General features: G+C 40.9%; 1 protein-coding gene across 12 annotated transcripts in view; it reads left to right on the top strand.

The window, feature by feature from the left end:
- Positions 1-6,876: 6,876 nt before the first annotated feature.
- Positions 6,877-23,645, top strand: part of STXBP5 (syntaxin binding protein 5) — a 110,809-nt gene continuing 94,040 nt past the window's right edge. For 6 of the 12 annotated variants that reach the window (XM_061378557.1, XM_061378552.1, XM_061378550.1 and 3 more), the window contains exons 1-2: positions 7,411-7,950; positions 10,395-10,492. In XM_061378557.1, the coding sequence (XP_061234541.1) occupies positions 7,798-7,950; positions 10,395-10,492 (251 nt within the window). In that variant the 5' untranslated portion in view covers positions 7,411-7,797. The other 6 variants (XM_061378546.1, XM_061378547.1, XM_061378558.1 and 3 more) reach the window with 4 other exon arrangements.

Below are 23,645 nucleotides of genomic sequence, written 5' to 3'. Positions count from 1 at the left end.
CTCCTCCCCCCCCCCCAAAAAAAACAAAAAACCAAACAAACCAACAAACCCCAAACAATCAAAAAAGAAAAAAAAAAACCAACAACCCCCAAAACCAAAAAGCCTAAAATAAAATTATGCATGGATGCATTTTGGATCTTCTAGCTTCAGCATCATTAAAGGAATTGTCCATTTGATTGCTCGTGTGCTTAGTCTTGCAGTTTATGTAATTCACTGCTTTTAATCTAAAGTGAAAAAAACCCACAACCCAGTGAAATAGTAGTCATTTTTAACAAAGGCCTAATGTTTCTGTAGTCTAAATGAGTACTTGTCTACATTGTTAAACTACTGTACAACAGGAATCCCCTGCCAACTAATGCACTGTAATTACAATGACAGTATAAAATGTGAGCTTTCTTTTTTTTTCTTGTAGTGGGCAGTCTTAAGATGACTTAAAATGACTCACTGATGAAAGATCCTGTCTGAAATGCTACACTTTATACAAAATACTGTATATAAACAGGTCATTATATTTGAAAGATTTTTTTTTAAATGTAGCACTATAATTATATTTTAAGAATGGATAAATTAGTTTTGTCCATCATATTTTAGCTTTAATTCATTTAGTCCAAGAAAGTAATTCTTCACTTGGCAGACACTCATACTTCATCTTAACTTGGCTATTTTATAAAGTTTGTGTTGATTTCACTTGTAATATTTTGCTGCCTTTTAATGGAGACAGATTGTATTTCATATTTACTTTGTTACACAGGTCTTAGACTACTTAGAGTGGAACTGTAATAAGAAGCACTTGTATTATACCTGACTGAATACCATACAATGTTTCATACATATGAAACAATATTCATTATTCAGTAAAGTATCAGCCCATATTTTTCTAGATAGATAAAAGTCTTGTTTAAAACCTGTACTAGCATTCTATATATGAAGTTTTAATCCCGCCTTAGTCCTTCTGCTAATGTAAAATCAGAAAACAGAAATGCAGCACATGGGATGTGAAATTGTAATTTTATTTTGTAGTAATGGTTACAGAATCTCCATCTTTAGAGATATGCAAATATTAGACATGACCCTGAGCAACATAATCTGACTTTGAAGTTGGATTCAGTTGATGACTGAGTAGACCATTGGACCAGATGTCCACCAGACATCCCTTCTCACCTCAGTTATTCTGTGTTTATGATTTTGCTTTAGGATGTCACAAGTATCCATCAGAACAGATCAAGCTGCAGAAGCAATACAATATAAGGCAAATAATGATGCAAGTTTTGTACTGCTTGTATGTCATACTATCAGTTAAGTAAAGCATGTCATCTCCTCATGTAGTTTAAGATTATACATACTGTTAAGATGGTACACACATTGCGTTGAAGGAAACGTAAGTTTAATTACATGTTGAAGTGATGGCATAGATCGAGTTAAAATTAGAAATTCCTTAGTATTATTATTTGTAATTTTGCTTTTGCATCTAAAGTACAACCACAACACATTAAGCAAACTTAAACGTTGAATGTATGTATTACACGCTTCTCCTGTAAATCATTACAATCCACTAGCATAAGTAATGCTTTTCTTATAAATCTGTAGACTGAAACCCCCCAACAAGTTCAGTCCAAGTGAGGGACAAACATTATGAGATTAATTCATACACACTAAAAAAAAAAAAAAAAGAAAAAAAAAGTATCCATAAAAATATAGCTGGAAGAAATTGACAAGGGATCAGATCCAGTCTATAACAGATTTGTATTTTAGGATCCTATGCACAACACTGTACTTCAAAACAGATCTTTCTGTGGCTGCCTTGTCATGGTGATGTTTATTCATGACAAGAAAATGGGGATTATGAGGCACCCCACCTTCCACCCAATGAGCAGACACTATCAAGAGGAAAAATGTAATGGCAAGAGAATGTATCATCTATTTATTGATTTATTTTTCACACACACACAAGGAAAGTAGGTGGCAGAAGGAGATGATCTCTGCAGCTTACAGAGTATTTGCTTAGAAAGGGAGCATTCTGACTTGTGAACCCTGCTCCTGGGAGTGGTTATGCACTATACTCCAGAAAATCATGCACAAAAAAGAAATACTCTGCCACCAAAACTGCCTGTTTTGATTGCACAAGAGATTAATTTTTAGGGTAAAACTGAAGAAGCTATTGTAACTAAAAGGGTGAAGATGGAGAGCAGAGCAGGGTAGAGTTGAACAGAATTCCATAGGGCAGACTAGGGTAGAGGCTAGGGTTGACATACCTCTATTCTTAACACAAAGCTGGTCCAGGCTCAAGTAAAATGCCATACAGAAAGTAGAAGAAATTGACAGACTGCATGAACAAAACAGAACTGTGATTTTTTAGTACAGCATAAAACCAAAATTAATTAAGTGCCTGCACTGGCCAAAGATTTGGATAAGTAGAAAAATAAATTACTCCTTCAGACAGTGATAAAAAGAAAGGATTGGCTGGAGCCAAATCAGTCAGACTATGCTGCTAAGATGATATAGCCTTAGGTACTAAAGACACAGCTGCAAATAATGAAAGTAAGTTTGAAAGCAAAGGATGTGGTGTTAACATTCTTAAATATTTATTTGGTGTTACTTATTTTTTATTTAAAGAAATTTTGTCTCATGAAAAAAGATGGATGCTAAAGTACAACATTTTTTGAAAGGACTGTGTGTCATCAGTGAAGATGAGACTATATGAATAGGTCAATAGATAAAGAGAAACAGATATTTTCATTAGATAAGGTAAACTTTTGTGTGTAGTTTAATAGCTGACACTGCCTTTGGTTCAAGATGACAGTGGGGGGACAAAGATGCAAACAGTGAGTTACTAAGGAGGATGTGAGTTACTAAGGAGGATGCTGTACAATCTCTTTGACAAGTCTCACATTTCCATTGCATAGTGCTGCTATTCTTTCCTTTAGCCTTATGTATTCTCCCTTGCTAGTGCACTGTACCTATTCACCTTTTGTCACATACCACTAGTAGTGGCCAGTAGCAAAAGACCCACAGTGGCCAGCTGGTAACAGTTCCTTAAATTCTACCTAACAGCCATGCCTCTTTCTTTTGCTATGCTCCAGCTCAACACACAACAGCTACATAGGCACTTATGTGTTATCTATACTAGTTGTGCAGATCAGTGCTGCAGAGCCCCTAAAATTCATACTTCAGCAACTAGCATATGCACTTGTCGTTATTCTTACTGACCTGAGCTGAATGTGCAGGAATCTTGGTGTAGTCTGAAGGAGTAGGATGTGCCCACTCTCTACCATGCACGTCCATAAGGCCTAGTGGCACCCACAGGTAGGGTGCAAGCTGTTCCATAGGTCTTTAATAAAAAATGCCCATGATCTGTGAGCCTGCCAAAGACCACACAGGCTTCTAGATCCAGGAACTCATCATATCAGTACAGGCATAGTCAATCAGGATGTTTCTGAAATGGATGAATTTCCAAAGAGTAGACAGTTCATCTCCAGTTGAGGTTATAGCAAGTACTAGCATAGCTTTTTTCTAGGAGCTCACCAGCTAATTGACACATATGCTGAATTTCCTTCCTGTTTATGGCTTATTCAAACTGAGCTGCAAAAACATCAGAAAGTTCACCTGTAGCTGGAAGTCCTCCATAGGATTTGTCACCAGTGCAGATTATTGTTGGGGAAATATAATCATAGATGTTTGACAACAGCTCAGAGTCTAGAAAGCTTGAGCAGTTTTTCAGCAGCCAGGATTGATTCCAAAACTTACTTGGATCTTTGGTTGCACTGCCCTGTCCAATATATTTGAGTAGAACAACCTGAACAGGATTAGTTCAGAAATATTTTCCAGCTTCTTTCTATTTATGGCAAGGAAATGTTTGGCTAGAGCTCAGTCAATCCTGACCGCAGTGTGAGTGACTAAGCACCATTAAGAAGTTCTCAGGAAAGATAAGCACCTCAGTTAGCCTTCAAAGCCTGGGCTGACTGACTGTCAAAAGCTTTAGCGCAGTTAGAGGCCAAGCAGAGATCTGAAGGTCATTTCTGATGGCTGTTTTCTCATTCATGCTGAGTAGTGCAATAATTATGGCGTGCAGATCACCTGGAGTACACTGCCTTCTCTGGATGCAGTGGGTAACACTTCTGGGGCTTATGTAAAAGCTAATGAGAATGAGTGTGAGTGGACCTGTCACTTCACTACCTACCCACTGTTCTGGGATTACTCCACAAAATATTAGCATACATTATAACTGGGTGGGCTTTTACTCATTCTGGTCTGTGTGGGACTACCATCATTCCTCTTCCTCTTCATGCTAAGTTTGGTGGTATACTACCCCACAAAAAAGAAGAAATAATAATTAAAAAACCCAAACCATAAGCAGAGTGATGGCTGCACTCTGCAGTTATCTGTAAAGTTACTATCTTGAGGCAAAATATCCAACAACTGCACCAACTAATGGTCTGTGGGATCGCACTGGTATGTAGGCCAATGCTGCATGCCCCATTGCCTCAAACCCTGTTAGGAATAGTGGTTGCCTGTGTGGTACCTGTGGAATACTGATCAAGAAACAAGTGATCCTCTTTCTCCTTTTCTAGGAGACATAAATAACAGGATCAGTAACAAAAGGAGGACAAAGAAAACCAAAGCTAAGTGGTTTAATTTGGTGGCAGGGATTTGTGTAGCCAGTGAAGATGCACTTCTGGGGGCTAAGAGACTCATGAACATCTGATGTTGGCTCTATCACAGCTGGACTCTTGTCATTGTGGAATAAAAGACACTGCAAACTAGTTGGGTCTGATTGCCTCTTTGCCAGCTGTGCAAGACACTTGAGCTTTGGCCTGAGGTATGAAACACTGGCAAGAGACTTCAGACATTAGAAGCCGGAAGGTCTGAGTGGGCAATATGAGGTAAGGAGGTTAGCAGTATTGGTCTCATGTGTAAACAGGATATGGTTATTGGGTAAGAGCTGGAGGCCCCAGAGAAGCTCTGAAATACAGCAGCTAAATCCTCAGAAATAATGAGGATGTCTCCTGAACTGTAGAACTGTAAAATTAAAATGCCTACTACTATTCCCACTGACATCCCAGTAAGAGGGAAGGCTGCCACTAATGTTTTACAGAAAGAGCTTACGTCCCAGAAAGCATTGATTTGTTGAATGGCATCAACCAGAAAGTGTGAGGAAAGTGAACTGTTGTCTCAATCATGTGGGTATGGTTTGCCTAAAAGTTTCCAAACATTGGTACAATTTTGCAATAATGAACGAGGTTCTCCTTGTGTTAGATGCTAATGTAAACAGAAAAATAAATCCAACCTCTCCTCTAAAAACATACAGTCCAGTGAAAGTAAGGATTCAAGGACCAAGTGCATAGTGGCTGTAGTATGCAAAAAGGGTGCTTTTAAAGTCCTTTAATTCTTCATTCAGTTTTGAGGTTTGGTTTTTTTTGTGATTAATATTACTATAAATAACAAGGTTGTGCTATGAAAGTTATAATGTATGTATGTATACGATGGACAGTTAAAGACATGGAAAATGAACACATTTCTCTCTTAAGTTGATTTTCATATCAGAACTGAACCTTATTTAAGTAATATTCATATCATACTGAACCTTATTTAAGTCTTTTATTTGTAGGATTTCTGCCATCTCTGGAAGCATTCTTTCACATTTTACCAAGATGATGAGAACATCCAACAGTCCTGGTAGCACAGGGGAACAGCTCTGTAAGTTAATGACTCAGTCACTCTGTAAGTACACCTAAACCGTCTTGGTTTCTTTCAGATACTTATATATCACACACTTGCTTGCAACATGGCTGTAAATTGACATGGAGTTACAGTTCTAAGAAGAGTTTGTGGAACTTTTGCTTTTGAGGTTATGATGATCGCTTGCATTGTAACAACTTTGCTGCATTTTGATGATGATGATCCCTCTGTGCACTTTTACATTTACTGTGCTAATAAAGCATGCCTGGCTACCAGGCTGGAAACACCGCTTAAAAGCACAATTTTAATGTTGGTGGAGCCTTTTACTGCTACCGCATTCACACTGTAGCTGGAAGATATCAGGGAAGGTCTTGAATCACATCTGTGCAAGTTTTCCCTCCAGAAGCGATGACTGATCTTCCAGTTCTTTTTAGTTGAAAACAAAATAGTAGTATCTTACCTGAACACTGACTAGATAATCCAAACCCACCATCTAGTACTAAAAGGCAACTCAAAGCAGAGCAAGGAATACTGTACGACAGTGGTTAGCAGAAAGACATGCTAACTTTGTGCCACCTGCTGAAATTAGTTTTGCTGCCGTAAGACTGGATGGAAGGACAGTGGTGACTCCAGCGGCTCGCCTCGCACGGCGGGGACTGACCGTGACTTCGCAGATGGCACCGACTCACCCACCGTCCAGCCGCTTCTGGCTGTAAGCAGCCACCCGCGGCGCTCCACCACCACGGCGGAGGGGTATGGAAGGCCTCACTCCTGCGGCAAGTGTTACTGCCATTGGAAACGCGCCCCGGCATCGCCCCCGCCCCCGCCGCCGGTCTCCGCTCCCCCGGCAGCACCAGCCCCACCGCCACACGGCGACGGCGTAATCGTCGAATGCGTAAACCGCAGGCGCTGTCCCAGCTCCGACTCACACCAGCTACGAAGTCCCGATCGCCGTGGAATGGGGATCATCTCCCCTCCCTTCCGCTCCACAGCGGATTTTCCGCGGTTCCCTCCACGGCAGCCTGGCTCACACGGGAGCCGCCGTGCGCCTCCGGCACCTTGCCGGCAGCAGGTACGGCGCGTCCACCTGTTACCTGCTACTGGCTCCGCCCGGCCGGAGGCCAACACCCAGCTCACGCCCCACTCGTACCTCTCACACTATTACGGCCCCAGAGCAACCCGGAGCGCAGTAGCGGGGGAGCAACAGACAGCACCACATCCGGGTGCCGACGCTCTTAGCGCGCATGCTCGTTCTCCTCGCCGCTGCGAGGCAGGGCGCCGTGGTAATCGCTGTTGCCGCTCCTCCCCGGGGCGCTGCGCTTCCGCGTTGTCAGGCAAGGGGGAGTGAGGTGTTGTGAGGTGGCGGAGGCGCCCTCCGTGGCAGCAGCAGGAGGCGGAGGAGGATGGTAGTGGGAGCGGGTGGTGGCAGCAGCCGCCGTTGCCAGCAGCCGGGAGAAGCTCCTGTGGTGACTGGCTGGCAGCGCACGCAGCTCTGAGGAGGCGGAGGGTGCCTGAGCCGAGCCGCGGGGCGGGCGCCTGTGAGGGGGGGAGAGACTGCGGCGGCGGGAGGGGACCGGCACAAGCGCGCACACACACACGCACGCAGAGGCGGATGACAGCAGCAGCCGTGGCCGCCACGATGTGAGGCGAGCTGTGCGGGGGGACGCGGAGACTGCGCAGGGGGACGCGGAAGCTCCGCGGAGAAGCGAGGCGAGGCAAGGCAGCCCGCGCAGCCCCGGCAGCGGGAGGGGCGGCCGGGGAGGAGCCGGCTGGGCCCGGGGCGAGCCGTGTGCCCCGGCGTGTAAGGCGCGGGCGGCGAGTGTGGGACCGGCGGAGGCGCCGCCAGTGGGCTGACCGGCTGCTGTTTGCTTGGCTCCAGTCTCCGTCTCCGAGCCCGCGGGCACCGATGAGGAGCGCCCCTGCGCTGCCGGACTGACGCCTCGCCGCCGTCCCTGCGGACGAGGAGGAGAGCTGCCCCACGGCCCAGAGCGCGGCTCCCCGGCCGCGGGCCGCCCCTGCACCGCCCTCCCCGGCGGGGACTCGTCTGCCGCCTGCGGGGCGGGCGGCGGTGACAGCGAGCCGGAGAGGCCGGGGAAGCGCGGAGCGCAGCTGCCGAAGACCATGAGGAAATTCAACATCAGGAAGGTGCTGGACGGCCTGACGGCGGTCTCCGCCGCCGCCTCGGCGTCGTCCGCCGCGCAGCAGCAGCAGGCGGGGAACAGGGAGACCGAAATCCAGGAGACGCTCCAGTCCGAGCACTTCCAGCTCTGCAAGGTGAGTGAGTGCTGCAACCCCTAGGCGGCTGGCGGCTCGGGAAGGGGGCGCAGCGCCGCGGTGGGCTCTGAGGGCTTTGCCTTTCGGTACCGGCCTCGCCGAGCCTGCTCTATTTACTTGTTTGATTTTATTATTTGGGAAGGGAGGGCGGGGGGAGAAGGGAAGGAAGGGGTGGGTGTAGCTGCACAGGTCTTACTGGATTTCCGTAGTCATCTTTCCTGGAGAGTTTCAAGGTTTGTCGTCTTCCAGGCTCTTTGGTGCGTGTAATGCTAACAGTGTGCACGAAGGCTTCGTAGAAAGAGTGGGATGGATGGGGGAAGGAGTGATACCTAGCTGTAGTGCAGACTTGATTATCGCGGCGTTTGAGTAGCAGCCTCTGCTAATGGGCCCAAAGGACAGGAATCTGTACCTCTGCATTATTTGGAAATACATTTTCCTGTTCCTTTGTGCCTGAAAAAGGCTGTAGACGTTTGTGGTGGTTTCGCTGCAGTGTGTTGCCAAGTTGCCGATGCTGCTATTGCAGATCTGCTCCAGAGACAGAAGAAAAGTTCCTTTTTTTTTTTTTTTATTTGCTTGTGCATGATACAGTAACTGTGGTTTGTGCTTGCACGTTTCAGAAACTGATGCATTAATCCACCAGCTGTATCAGGAGGAATAAAAACTGTTTTGAATATCAGTAACTGTTTTTATCTTTACAGTGCACCCATGGCCTAGCTCGATATGGATGAGCTTGTTTGAGGATTCGCCTCCTTGTTTTGTCTAGTATTGCAGGTGTTTGTGCCACTTTTGCAAGCTGTTCACAAAAAGCATGGAAAAGAGCAGAGCTGTTACCAGTTAGATTTTATTCACTGTGAAAAAACAGGAGATGGAGGGTATGACTGCAACTTCAGTGAATTAAAAGTATACCAGAAGTTTGCTATGCATTTATGAGGTCCTGAAATAACTCTGCTTTAACCTAAAGGGTTTGAAAAGGCATAAGTAGATCTGTGTGGCTTACTTTGTGTATGTTTACATAAAGTAACAAATAAAGTAGGTGACACTTTTGTGTTCTCAGTGCTGATTAATTGCAGCCTGAGAGGTGTAATGGAGTTACCATTTGGTCAATTTCCAAATTAGTCTTGGTTAACCCAAAAGCTAGGTGTGCCAATAACTTCATACTAGGCAGAAATCCCATGTTTGAAGGTTGTTTTGCTTTGTTGGTAGGGTGTTCTTTGGTTTTGTCTATTTAGAGTCTAGTTTCGGGGAAGGAGAGGTAGCAGAGGGTAAGAGGTTGGTTCTGTGGAGCTGAGCTTGTTGGTTTTTTGTTTTTGTGTTTTCTTCATGTGCTGAGGTTGCACTTCCATGTGGGGCCTATTGGATTGAAATTGAAGTAAGTGATTCTCAGACAATCAGGTCTAGTAATTTAGAATCGTAGAATCATAACTAGTTAGGGTTAGAAAGGACCTTAAGATCATCTAGTTCCAGCCCTCACTAAACCATGCCACCCAAGGCTCTGTCCAACCTGGCTTTGAACACCACCAGGGATGGAGCATTCACAACTTCATTGGGCAACCCATTCCAGTACCTCACCACCATTACAGTAAAAACCATCCTCCTTATATCTAATTTAAGCTTCCCCTGTTAAGTTTTAACCCATTACCCCTTGTCCTGTCACTATAGTCCCTCCCCAGCATCCTTATAGGCCCCTTCAGATACTGTCTCGAAGCAGCCTTCTCCAGGCTGAACAGCCCCAACTTTCTCAGCCGATCTTCATACGGGAGGTGCTTCAGTCCCCTGTATGTCCTCCTGGCCCTCCTCTGGACTTGTTCCAACAGTTCCATGTCCTTTTTATGTTGAGGACACATTACTCCAAGTGAGGTCTCATGAGAGTAGAGCAGAGGGGTAGGATCTCCTCTTTTGACCTGTTGGTCATGTTTCTTTTGACGCAGCCCAGGATACGGTTGGCTTTCTGGGCTCTGAAAAGCATCATGTTAAGTTTCTTATCGAGCAGCACCCCCAAGTCCTTCTCTGCAGGGCTGCTCTGAATCTCTTCTTTGTAGTAGTTCTAATGAGGAGTCTGGCTTTGTTGCCAAACTTCCTAGGAACATCTTGTATTTTGATAGTTTAGCACCTTTGTTAGAACTGAAAAGAAGCTTACTCAGAGAATGAGGTAGATGGAAAAATAAAATTCTGAGTTGATACAGTCTTTGTAGAGAAGAAATGTAAGATTCAAATTGTTTCAGTAAGTGTGACTGGCACTTGATGATCAAGGATGGAAGGGTAATTATGACTAAAACAATCTTTTATAATTGGTTCATGTAATACAGCAGATCTTATTCTATTGTTAAAATGCTTTGTAGTTTCTTTTTCAATTGTGATTAACATTGAATAACATATGATTTTGATTCTGTTTATTTTTGGTCTGCTGCTTGGCCCATTGTTACTGCGATGCTTTGACTGGTTAGACTGTACGCCATGGTTTCCCTTACCAACCTTCTGCCTTGGCATTTGATCCGGTTCAGAAAATACTGGCCATCGGGACTCAGACTGGAGCACTAAGGCTGTATCCTTTTATAATCTGAAGTGGATTTAGTGCACCTCATGCAAGTAATGTTTTAATTCATATGCTGGAACTATGCAGAAGTCTGGTGGGAACCAGGTATGCAGGAGGGGAGGAAAAAAAGCTGTTTTCTGTTGGTGGGTGTCCTGGCTGTTCCGGTTGTTCTTTATGTCAGTTCAAGTTGTATTAACGATGTGGGGCATGGCTGCTTAGTCCCCATTACCTCAAGTTAATAGAAACATTTTGTAGAGGGTTACTAGGGTGCTGACAGTTTACAGCTGCTGGCAGCAAATCTAGAGATTTGGGTTGAGTGTTCTTTTGTGGTTCTGCTGCATTCTCTGGGGTGGAAAAATTCTGTGCTGCTTCGTGGGGATTTTTGGTCTTGTTCATGAGATAAACTTTGTAATGCTGTAGTTATCTGCTACTGCTTCTGTATGCCAAAAGATGGTTTCAAGGCCGGGACACTAAAGGGTACAGGAATTCCATCTCACTAATAGCTTCCAAGTGACTGAGATGAGCAGAATGAATTTATGGAATAAAGGACCAGTAACCCTGCTTCTTTTTGCTCACTAAAAAGTGAACTTACCGTATGTTCATAGCCGTATAGTACCATAGCCATATGGTACTATCCAAGCCATCTAACAACATATGTATTTAAACATTTATTTTTAAAAGAAGATGCCCCATAAATTTTTTTTTTATTATTTTTTTTAAGCCACACTGCCATTGCCCAGACTTTAGTTTTCAGCAGAAGGGAATTAATTAAATTCTCTGTTTTCCTGAAATTGACTGAACTCTGACTCTTCTGAGGAAGGCTTAGGCCATCTTGCTAGAAAAATTTACTTAATCCTCTTTAAACTGTAGGTAAATCTCATCTTTCCCTTTGCTGCTTATATTAGTCTGCAAGTAGAATGTTGGGTTTTTTTTTGTTTCTTTCACTAACATTACAGCTCTGTCTGTAAGGTTAATTGCCTTAACAGGATTGTCTTTTACAATTTAAAAAAATTAGAGCTTCACTATCAAATCCGAAGCTTTAAGAAGACGCTGAAGTAGCCTGTATGGTATCTATAATGATGCCTGTTATGATCTCTTAATTCAAAGTATAAGTAACAGTAATAATCATACACTGCTTTTAATGCTGTATTTGAAACTACCCTGAACTCCATAAATTTTGCTTTTAAAAAGGTGACAGAGTTGATTTAAATGAAGAATGAAGTGTGGGTGGTGCTGTTAATTACACTCATACCAGTAGAACAGATGAGAAAAGAGAGACCTAAAAGTAAGGATTCAGTCTGGAGGAGAGATAAAAACGCACTTGTTTAGAGCTTGCTTACCTGTAATTTTGAGCAACATGATGTTGCAATTTGGGAAATGATGACTTGATATATAACTGTTTATTTGCGTTCATCCATGACTATACCTACAAGATCTCAGAGTAAGAATTGCTTTCTAAATAGTTGAAAGTACTGCAAGATTGTTAGGCAAGAAACAGTTACTGTGAGAGGAAGCAGTAACAATGACAGAAAATGTACTTCCTAAGGGGGGAGGTTTTGTGCTGAAATGTTTTGGTTCCCGTAACTTGGTGAAGATTAATATGCTTCTTAGTACCTAGGTGCAGATCTTGATTTGTGGAAGAACTAGTGAAAAACCCTCAACCTCAGCTGATATGTTAAGCCCTCTAATACAGCAACACTGCAGAAGTGGCATCTTCCGTGATTACTTGTTCTCTGGGATAGAGGTGTGCAGGCAGAAGGGATAGACTTGAACATTTTCCTGATGTAAAACCAGCCTCTCTCTCACTCTAGTGAAACTGATTTGAAAAGTGCTCTTTGAGAAGGAGTGCAGCTTGCAAGAAGTGCTTATTTCATGCTGTTGCTTAAAGATAGAAACACATCCAAAAAGTGCTTGTTGACCTACAGGATGCTTTACCTGACAAGGTTTTTACGAGCAATAACCTATGTGCAAGGATTCATTAAAGTGGGAGCCACTAACTCTTTAGAGCTACAAAAATGTTTTTAATTGAAACAGCATGCGAACTGGAAAGACTTAAGAGCTAGTCGAGGTATTCCACTGAGAAGTAAATCCTAAAAGTGGGAGTAAAATCAATCCTCATTTTCATCTGCATTTTTCTTGTGAGAGTATAGAAGTAAAGGAATGCTAATGCTTCTTTTATTGCCTGCCAGAAGACGAGATCTGGGATATTAGTGTTTTCTTTGCATCTTCAAGTATAGGTGTGTATTGTCAAGCTTTCACTTCCTTCCTATTGCAAGTAAGTGATCTGAAAAATTTTGAAGCAAATTTTTTTATTTTTATTTTTATTTTTTTAGAAAGGGTATTAAAGATAAAATATTTAAAAATCAAGGAATGAGTTATCCTGTTTTAGGTTTAATTAATATGTGAAGAAATTAATGTTACAGTCTTGATTGGCTTTGGGTCATTTATCAGCTAACCTCTTTACAGAACATGTTCTCTGTATTTGAATAGTCTGCAATTTGGGTATTATAAATTCAAACCCTGTATTGGTTAGAGCAGATTAATATGAATGGAAGTTTTCTCAAATGCATTCATTCTTCTTTATGGGAATTCTGTAACCACTAGTGGAGGAACAGAGAGAATTGTAACACACGGATGCTAAATGTTGTTTCCAGTATTGGTACAGTTACGATAGAACTGAAGTTTTTTCTGAAGAACCAGAATCTGTGGATACAAATATTCTGAGAATTCACTGACTTAGTATATTTTCAGTCAGAGATAAAGACAATGTAACATAAACACTATATTGAATTTTCTGAATCCCCAAAGTAATTGTGAAAATACAAATACCTAAAATACAGGTGGCATGTTTCACTAATTAGATTAGATTTACTACTATGTTAATATTCTTGAATGCAATCCTAGGTGTGATGGGTTAAAATCAGAGGAGAGCATTGCTGAGTTGTAACTAGTGTGCCAGATGTAGGACTTTGCCATTCTGTTCCCATAACCAGCATCTGGTTCTAGATCTTGTAGCTTTGAGAGGGAGAGAAGTCTATAAAAACATTAGAAGCAGACTGCTTTTAGTGTAAAACTTAAACCTTATGAGTCACCAGAGTTACAGCATGGGGTTATTCAGTTGCTTAACTTGTGATGTATTCCAGGTATTCCTTTAAAAAATAAAAAACCCTTAGGTTTATTTGAAGAGCTACTTCTAAATGTTTCTGATTTAGTGAGGTGACTTAAAAGGAAGTGTTTCTGAGGCAAACTGATATTGCTCAGGTATTATCCTGAATTAATAAAGTATGTTGTGCTCTCCACAGAAAGGATCATCTTGAGCTATTGATAACAGAGGCTCTGTTCCATTTTCAGCTACAGCCAACTTTGGTTCCCTTACTGTGTACGAGAGAAAGTTACAAAGTGTATAGCTTAGTAGAATACAAACCTTGGAGAGGTTTCTGCTCTTAATTGTAGGACAACCAGCTGACGTGACCCTCTCCCTGACCAGGATCTGTTGATGAAAGTCAAGCTGTTTGGTTCTGTGTTCTGTATTGCAGGGGAAACTGAGTGACGAGGTAGGCACAAGAGCAAAAGCACAGTGCTGAGTGACATAAAATCTTAAATTTATTTCTCGCATACACCCACACTCTTCTGCTTATGCTGATTGAGTTGTTCCTTTTGAGTTTGTGGTGTTGATCAGAGGACACTTGTTCTAGCTGCTTGAGGTGTTTTGAGTCTTGGCTGGTGGCCTGGATTTTGTGTGTGGTAGTTCTGCCTCAGGCTCATCCTTCTGCAAAGTGCTGGATGCTTGTGGATGTGTTTCTCACAAGAAGTAAGTGTTTACTCTTGATTACAAACTAGTGGTCAATGTAAGCTGTCTCATAATGCAGGCCAGTATCTTTGACTCTCCATTCTTAAAGGGATTCAGCTGGTGTTACAAGGGTGGCTTTCACCTTTTGATCTCCTGTCCCAAATGTATTAGATATCAAGTAGTTAAAAGTTCATCTCTACTTCTTTCCTGTGCACACCCAAATGATTACAGCAGAATATGTCATCCTTTTAGTTCCTAAAGTCCAGAGTCTTTAGGAAGTTTGGTGCATAATTGGCTGTGCTTTGTTTTCCCAGCAGATAACAAAACCTTCTAATAAGTTAAGAGATGAGTATATATGTACTCAAGATTTAACTTGAATGATTTAATTGGGTAGACTTTCCCCCTATGGCACCCTGACAGTGTTCAGTCTCGTAGGTTATAGCCTTGTTTCTGTGCTGTCCATTGTTTGTGCTCTTCTCTAAAGTACTTTTAGAATCGTAGAATGGTTTGGGTTGGACCTTAAAGCTCATCCAGTTCCAACCCCCTGACCATGGGCAGGGACACATTCCCATGACCAGATTTCTCAAAGTCCCATCCAGTCTGGCCTTGGACACTTCCAGGAATGGGACATCCACAACTTCTCTGGGCAACCTGTTGCAATGTCCACCACAATCCCAGTGGAAAATTTCTTCCTAATACCTAATGTAAACCTGCCCTCTTTCAGTTGAAAGCCATTAGGTCAGAAGTCATTTGAACAGGGTAGCATCTAAACTGTAAAGATATTTGAGAAGGCATGATAGATTTTTCCAGAATTTGTCTGCTGTTAGGATGTCGTTTCATCAGATCTTTAAATTACTAATTGTGCAGGGCTCTGAATCTAATAGTTGCCTGAGCCTTTTTGTTTGCTTTTATAGGAGGTAGAATAAGCTTTGAAGCTAAAGCAGAAAAATGGAAGGAATTCTCCTGCTCCCTGCTGTTTAACTGATTCATCTTAAACAAGTTTCTTTGGTTTTCTGTGCTTTAATTTCTCAATAGCAAAACTAGGACAGTATATCAAATGAGATGTATTTTGATTGTCTGCCAATACGAATGCAGTATCCCTAGTTCTGTTTCATGGCTTAAAAATACTCATTTGAAGCTTGAAGCTCAGACTCTGTCTTGATAGAGTGAATTCTAAAAAGGAAGACCATTTTCACTAGAAATCTCTTGAGAATAAAGAGGAATAAGTGTTGTGTCTTCCACGCAAACCAAATTGTGCCTGGAACTCTTTATTCTTTTTAATTAAAGTTGAGTGTTTCTTTCTGTTGCAAACCCAGTTCATGGGAAGGAGAAAAATCAGATTGTTTGTCATTCTGTCATGAAACATCTGAAGATCCCAGTAATTCTGAATGTCAGCATTTGTTTGTTTCCTCCCATTCTTTTCAGATGTAAAATATTACTCTTATATAATCAAATGGCTGAAGTTTTTGTATGTTTGAGGTGTCTAAAACTTGCTTTCTCTGACTTCCATTCTCTGGTCTTTGTGAGAAGAACTTAAAATTGTTATTCTTTGATTAAAATAGCTCAAAGCCTTGGTGTCTGGTTCCATGCAGTCAGTTTCTGATGAAATGTTCATGTTGCAGCATCTGGATAGTTTTACTATAGATGAATAGCAAAAGATTCAAGCAATTTAGAGAATTCTCTGAAGCTGTAACAAAATCCTATTTAAAACTTGGGATGTGATTATATTAATTTAAAATACTTTTCCTTTGGATCATTCAGTCTATGCTAGGCAGTTTGACTGTGTGAGGGGTTGTTTTTTTTTTTTGTTTGCTTTTTCCATATTTTTTTTTTTTTTTTTTTTTTTTTGCAGTAGTTCTATACCAGCTCTTTATTCCTTCTGGAGGAAAGGCAGTAGGGCAGTGGCAGAGAACAGATTTCAGTTTTTCAAACTGAGCATCCAACTGAAGTTGGCAAAGCTTCTAGTGGGATCAGATGAACATGGAGGTCCTTTCCAACTTAAAATATTTCTTGAGACTGTCCATTCTGTATAAATGCCAAAGTAGAACTAAACTACTGTTTTGTGGATTGTCAGGATTGTTTGGCATTTATACATGGAAGAGAATAGTCTCAACGTTTATCAATGCTCTTCTGGACTTAAAACAAATTTTCCTGTTTTGGGAAGAATGCATTGGAAAAGCTACTGAAAATACTACAGAAGTGTCATGTCAGAAAGACTCTAATTATCTGTTAATATGAAAATTTTCATGGGCTACATTGCCACCTTATTCACATAGAGTAGTTTAAACACAAAAACTGTGCTTAAAGCATACATTAATCTTATCACAATTCAGTTTCTTTTAAGGCCCCACATTTCTTGTAATTTCTTCCAGTACTTAGTTCATGAGGGTATCATTAGCTCTCATATTTCTTTCAATGAAAAATCCTCATTCCCTCATTGAAGAAAATCAACTACCTTTGGGTATTCTGAAATGAAGCAAGTCCAAAATGCCATAATGAGTCATGTAACTCTTGATGTGTGAGATTATAGCAAGTTAGTCCTACACAGAGAAAGCTACGACTGAATACTTTGTAGTAAATGGTGTAGTGTGAGAAGCAAAAAAGTATTTGTAGAAGTACTTCTTAAATCCATGGCTGTACTTGTTGGGAGTCTTGGTGTGCTGGTTTTGTCTGGGATAGAGTTAATTTTCTTCATACTAGATAGTAGGGAGCCGTGTTTTGGATTTATGCTAAAAACAGTGTTGATAATACAGCAATGTCTTAGTTATTGCTGCTTGGTGCTTACACGGAGTCAAGGCCTTTTTTGCTTCTCGTACCACATCATCAGTGAGCAGGCACAAGAAGCTGGGAGGGAATGCAGCTGGGACAGCTGACCGCAACTGACCAAAGGAATCTCCCACACTATATGGCATCATGTTCAGCATATATAGCTAGGAAAAGGAGGAAGGAAGGGATGTTCAGAGTGATGGTGTTTGTCTTCCCAAGTAACAGATGGAGCCCTGCTGTCCTGGAGATAGCTGAACACCTGCCTGCTGATGGGAAGTGGTGAATGAATTCCTTGTTTTGCTTGGCTTTTGTTTTACCTATTAAACTGTCTTTACCTCATGAGTTTACTCACTTACACTTTTCTGAGTCTTTTCCCCCATCCCATGGGGGGAGAGTGGGTGAGCAGCTGTGTAGTGCTTAGTTGCTGGCTGGGGCTGAACCATGATCATCCCATCCCCAACATGGGACTCAAAGGGTTTGAGATAATGATAGATTTGCTTGGAATGTGCTATATTAATAGCTGAATAGCAGTAACAGGTATAAAGTCACTTGTCAGACCCCTGTGGTTGCCATAGGCTTTCTTGCCTTACTTCATACTAGAGTCTAGTGCTTCTTAGTGGCTGCTGTTTGCTTTTGCTGCTTGCTGTACTGCTCGTATTAGTCTGCTGTGCCTGGGAACATTCTGGTAACAGCAGTGGTGATGCTCCTGGACTGGCAGATGGCCAGGGCATGGCTGCTGTTTCTGTGCTGCTGTAACAGGAAGGCTGGAACTCCAGTGTGAGCTCAAGTCAAAGGGACTATCACCTGTGCGTGATTCTGTGTGGGAGCTGGATACCCCAAGGTGTCTGTGGCTATGGACAAGCTCAGGCCAGAGTAGGCTCATCTCAAAGTGTCTGCGGGCATGGTTGTGCCTGTGCCAAGGGATTGTGGCCCAAGGATAAGGCCATGCTGGAGAGGGCGCTCCTTGAATCACCAATGGCTGTGCATGAGGTCATGCTGGAGCACCTTAAAGTGTGTGGCCATGGATAAACCCACGACAGAGCAGGTAAACTCTCGAGGGTCTACTGCCATGGGTAAGGCCGTGCTACAGCAGGTTTACTTCTGAAGGGGCTGTGGCTGTGGTCATGGTGGAGCAGGTGCACCTAAGAGCAACTGTGGATGTGGATAAGCATATGCTGCAGGAGGTCTTTGATTGGAAGTATTATCACATATTATCACCTTTTTCATGTCAATGCTTCTATCATGGGCACTTGATAATAACACAGCTTACATGTTTATCAGAAGGAACACTAAGTTATTCTTGTTGACTTACAGTGCAAATGCAGGTGAAGGTCTGATGACATAATTGAAGTCTCTGGCAGTGATATTTGTATCAGTGAATTCAGGCACAGTTAGAAATAATGAAGATCTTGGAAATAGCTAAAATTGGAATATTTCACTAGGGAAGAGTGTGGTTGAGTGTTATATGTTCTTATTTAGTAGATTTGTAAAATACGTAGCAATTCTGTCAGTCTTTGAAGACTTGTACTGAAAATCCTGATTCCCCTTAATTTTTACAAGGCTGTCATGAAATTACTTTTTCTGTGGTGATCATTTAGCCTGATCTGACATACTGACATTCAGTTTAAGGCCCTCTACCACAAATGAGACACATTTTGTCTTGCAGTTAAAATCTCTCTTTGGTAAGATTTTCAAAACCTGCCTTTGTCTGAGGTACAGCTTTGCAGTCTTGATCTGCATACTGGTTGTTTTAACTTAATTGTGAACTGCAAAGACTTAGTCTGTTTTGGATTGCTAAATTTCTCTTGTTGTAGGGAGGGAATGCATGTACTGAGGCAGCTCTACCAATTGCTGATTAAGATGGATTTTAGTATTGTAAAACCTTTTCACTGACATTCAGGAGCAGATCTTCCCTAATCTGTGGTAGTAGAATCTGTGGTAGTTCTACTCTCCAGCAGTGGTTCTGTACTTACAGATTATTATATTTTTCTTTTCCATTTGTTTCTCCGAATCACTTCCTAAGTGTCAAGAGTGGTAAGAGTAGATTAAACTTGAAATGTCTGCTAGTATAGAAAATAGTGCAAGATGAACTACTTTGAAGAATGCAGGGTTGTGCTAATTGAGCTAATTAAAACACAATACTTTTAATTTTTGTGTAATAACAATGGTGCTGATCTTATAATACTTGAAAAAGTGCAGTCTGAAGTGTTGCTTCAGACTTCAGCTGCAAAATCAACTACTAGATCACTGTTCTATAGATAAGTTTATAGGTTGGTAGAAATAACTAAAGGCTACTTTGTTTCACTGAGTGTCATAGGATTTTGTGTCTTAAGGGTAGTAACAAAACCTGGCTTCTGTTTGGGCACCTTGAAGCTTCAGTTTCCTTCTAAAATTGAGATAATGTGATTGCAGCGATCACTGCTTTCATGTCCAGAGTAAGTTTTTGTTCCATTAAAACCAGACAGTGCTCATAAGAGCAATATTAGTGAAAAGGTTAGGTTCACCACCATGATGACTGTAGATCAAACTTGCCCTTTTATAATATAGCTCCCATGGATTCTCCAAGAACTAATTGTTTCCTTCTGCTTTTATAGCCTTGGTCTATAGCTTCACAGGAACTGTGTTACCTTTGGAAGCTAGAGAACCAAAGAAAAGATGCAGATCCAAAGGAAGCAAGGCCTTCGTACTTCTGCTTAGCAAGCTATTGCTTTATTTGGTGTGATTCATGGCATTTCAAGAAGGGGATTGTATTATATAGCCTCTTGAAGCTGCTGCCAGCTTGTACTTTGTATGTGTTTGATTAACATTATTAGATCTTTGGTTCATGTTAAAATGATACATTTAACACTCAGAGTAGACAAAACAGTAATCCAGCTGGTAGCCAATGTTTTTGATAATCTTTTCTACTAAAGGTCCTGTTGTTTCCCCACCTACTAACACCAACTTATAGTCAGCAGCAACAGATGGACAAAAGCAATTTGTGATAGTTTTTTTTTTTTTGCTTGCTTATTAGGGGAAAAAGAATAGAATGCTATTTTTTCGTGATCACTTATGTTAATTGATAGGGTTAGCATGCTTGTATTTTTCTAACATATGCTTTATCCAGTCTTAATACCTTGTTAAACAGAGCAGATGTTAATCTTCACAGTTGAAAAACATTCTTCACTGAACTTTGTAGTGTTGATATGAGAAGTACAGTTACTAAGCTTTAGTGATGCTTATTAATATGCAGAATGGGCTGCTAAGCACTAACTTGCCTGGCATTCCCTTTTTTACATGTTCCAAACTGGTGCAGCTAGATTAGCTTCACAGCTGCCCTTAAATGTCAGATAAAAAGGAAAGTCACCAAAAAAAGCCTGCAGTAAACTTCCATTTAAGTGACTAAGTATAATGAGATTTCTGCTGGCATGTTGAATATCCCCTCATTCTTTAAATAATTAGATAGGAAACATAACACTTTACAAAGAAATCCTGGTGTGTTACTAACCTGTGAAGAAGGAGATGGGGGAGCTTACCTCTTTAAAGTACACAGTCTTATTAGTAATGTTTCCATGTTTTCATAAGGGCTGCTGGCCAAAGAAAATAATACTCAAATAACAGCTATAGCAGCTACTCACAAAAAAAAACTATCATTTTTTAAAAAATTGTCTTGTATTTCTCCATCTTTCAGTTAAAAAATATCTAAACAAAAAAGTAAGTCCAAACCTTCCCCTCCCCCGCTCCCCACCAATTACTCACAGTTGTCTTGGACTTGATTGTTCTGCTTGTTTTCTTTCAGGCATTACACATGGAAGTAATGTGAATATATTCCCAATTGTGTTAATAGCCAAAGGGAATAGTAAAAAAAAAAAATAAAATAAAAAAATAGGGCTTGCAGATGCTTTAGAGAATGCTGCAAGGAAGAGGTAGAAGTTAACTTCTGTAATACTGCTTCTTTTCTTACTTGAATAGTAAGAACTGTGTGGGTGGTTTTTGTTTTCTGGTTGTGTTTTTTTGTGGTTAATATTGTTTTGTTTGTTTATTTTTAGCATTAATACTTTTCCAATAATTTTCTGATCAAATAAATGCTGTTCTGGATTAAAAATGGGGGGTGGGGGGCACAGGAAGGGGGAAGAAACTGTGGGGAGTAGGTGGCATTTCCTGAGCAGATCTTACTGACTGATGATCTGTTCTTTCTGCTGGCAATTCCCAGTGGGAGAAGTGGCATGTCAGAAGGTGCTAATGGTGAAGTTTGGTTGCAATATATTTAGGAACTGCCATTTTGCATTTTGGTATGTCATAGCTAGAAGCAGTTCCAGTAGCTTGTGATAGTCTTGTTGTGTTTAACTAACAGTGCATTCTGTCATTTCCAGACCGTGCTTTTTTACGACATTTGTGCAACCTCTCTTACCTCTTGTGTTTTTCTATAGATAACCTGACTAAAACTTAGTAAACACATCTCTTTCAATACAGGAAAGTTAACTGTAACATGTTCAGTGTAGCAGTAGTGCTAGCAGCCGTAGGGATGCATGCTACGCAGTTTGCAAATACAGCTCTACAGAAAAAAACAAAACCTTAACTTCTACAGATCTGCAAGTATGTAGACATTACAGCTGGTGCATAGCTATAACTGGGGAGCTAAGTGATAAATATTTGAATGTGTTGGTATTTGACCTTTGCAGCAGAACTGACTTATATTTGCAGCAGATTATATTTAAAGCTAGCTCTATTTTGGTACCAGAAATTACAGTTCCAAAGGGGGCAGAAATGTGATGGTATATGTTTTAAATATGAGTATATGGTAGTAACTAAAAAAAGTCTTCTTTATAAAATAGATAAAAATGAGGCTGTTATTACTCTTTCTCCTGGGGATAAGGTCATCTGTATCAGCCTAATAAACACCAGAGGTGATCATTGTCCCCTGTTCCTCTGGCAAATAGAAGCTGTCTGCGTTTCGTTTCAGTAGATGGAAGTTGTAGAGATCCTTGCTATTTTGTTAAAGTTATGGACCAGCTCTCTTCCCTTAAGTTTTCAAAAGTGACCTTATCTGTGTCTAGTGCACTTTGGCCTGGGCAGAATATTTACAGGCTTCAGCTCTTACCTTAGTGAAACCCTTTTTAAAAAAGGATAGTTTCTAAAACCAGGAGGAGGGAAATATTTGGTTGTTACCTACCTACAGGTTTTCATAACTCAATTACAGTTGAGTTTTCATTTACAAATGTTTTCCTTTATTTTGAAGATTGACTTGGAGGGAGAGAGGGAGGAAATCAATTCCTAGTAAGGCTGCAGAAACCTGCAAGGCATTACTTCAATTCCAAGAATACTACTTAAATGTTTAGCTTGTAAGTTTTGTGTATTCTTTCATAGTAATTCACCTGTCTGAAATCAAGCTGATATTACCCAAGATGTATAATTCTTACTTTATATTTAGAAACATATTTAATTTACTTTATTATAGGTAATACATACGATATATTAAAGAAAAAATTGGATTGGCTTAAACTTTGTCTTTGAGGCATAAAGATTACAGCAGTCAAAGTACAAAGCTTCAAATTAGTGGATAAGTGGATATGTATTTTTCTCTGAACCAGCTACTGGAAGCTGGCATTTTGCTTTTTGTTACCAAGCTTGCTTAGCAAACTTGGAAGAGTATAGTGACTAAAGAAAGTATCATTTTACTGTCATACAGACAATGGTGTGTTCACTTTGAGTCCTATGTTTTCCTTGTCTCTGCATTTCAAGTGGCAGGGATTTGGAGAAGGAAAAGTATTAATTCTTGTGAATGGAGTGACTGCTTTACAGGAGGATCAGCAATGATCAACAATCAATTGTCAAATCAAGACGACACTGGTTAAAATATATGCTCAGCTGTTATTTAAGCAAATTCGCAGTGTAAAAACTAGGGGCATTCACTAAATGATTTAAAAGACATAGACTGATTTAAAAGAGGAAAAAAAAAAACACCCAAATTTTAGTTTGAATATAATGACTAGTGAAATTCAAGTATTTGTGGGTGTGGGAGATGGTGTCAGCAGAGGCTGTACCAGTGCATTTGGAAGGGGAATGGACAAACTCGCCCAATAAGCAAATGCTAAAGGGACTAGACTGGAATTTGTCCTCTAATACACCTAATCCACTAGGTTTGGAGGGTTTGGTTTGAGAGTAGAAAGGGGATAGGCTTGCAAAAAGTGGCCAGGCTTGTTTGCTATCCTTAAATAATTTTGGATTGCTGTTGTAGAAGACAGTGCTGGGCTGCGTGGGCCTCTGGCTTGAGCCAGTATGGTGTCTCCTGTGCTCTTATTCTGGCAGAGTCCTGCTGGAGGAAAGAATTCCTTAACTATGAAGTTGTTCAACATCATGGTTGCACAAACTTCTTCATTTCTTCACACTATAATTTTTTTATAAACACAGTTTGAAATTTTCTCAGTTTCTGTGGTTTGTTAGCTATGAAATGATCTTTGCTGCTTAAGCAAAATTTATCTGGTGCCTCAACAGTTGATGAAACGGTTTCCATGATATGGTAGAATATGAAATGCAGACTGTTGGTGTGGTGCAGTGGTGAGTTTTAATGTCAAGGAAGCTGGCATGAAAACTCGAGTGTAGTAATCACACAGTGATCTGATAATG

The sequence above is a fragment of the Neopsephotus bourkii genome, unplaced genomic scaffold (genome assembly GCF_033783945.1).
Source record: "Neopsephotus bourkii isolate Nb327-2 ecotype Australia unplaced genomic scaffold, CSIRO-AGI_Nbou_v1 NB_1767, whole genome shotgun sequence".
Classification (NCBI taxonomy): Eukaryota; Metazoa; Chordata; class Aves; order Psittaciformes; family Psittacidae; genus Neopsephotus; species Neopsephotus bourkii.
Note: the sequence above shows the minus strand (reverse complement) of the source record. Positions and strands in the feature narration are given on the sequence as shown.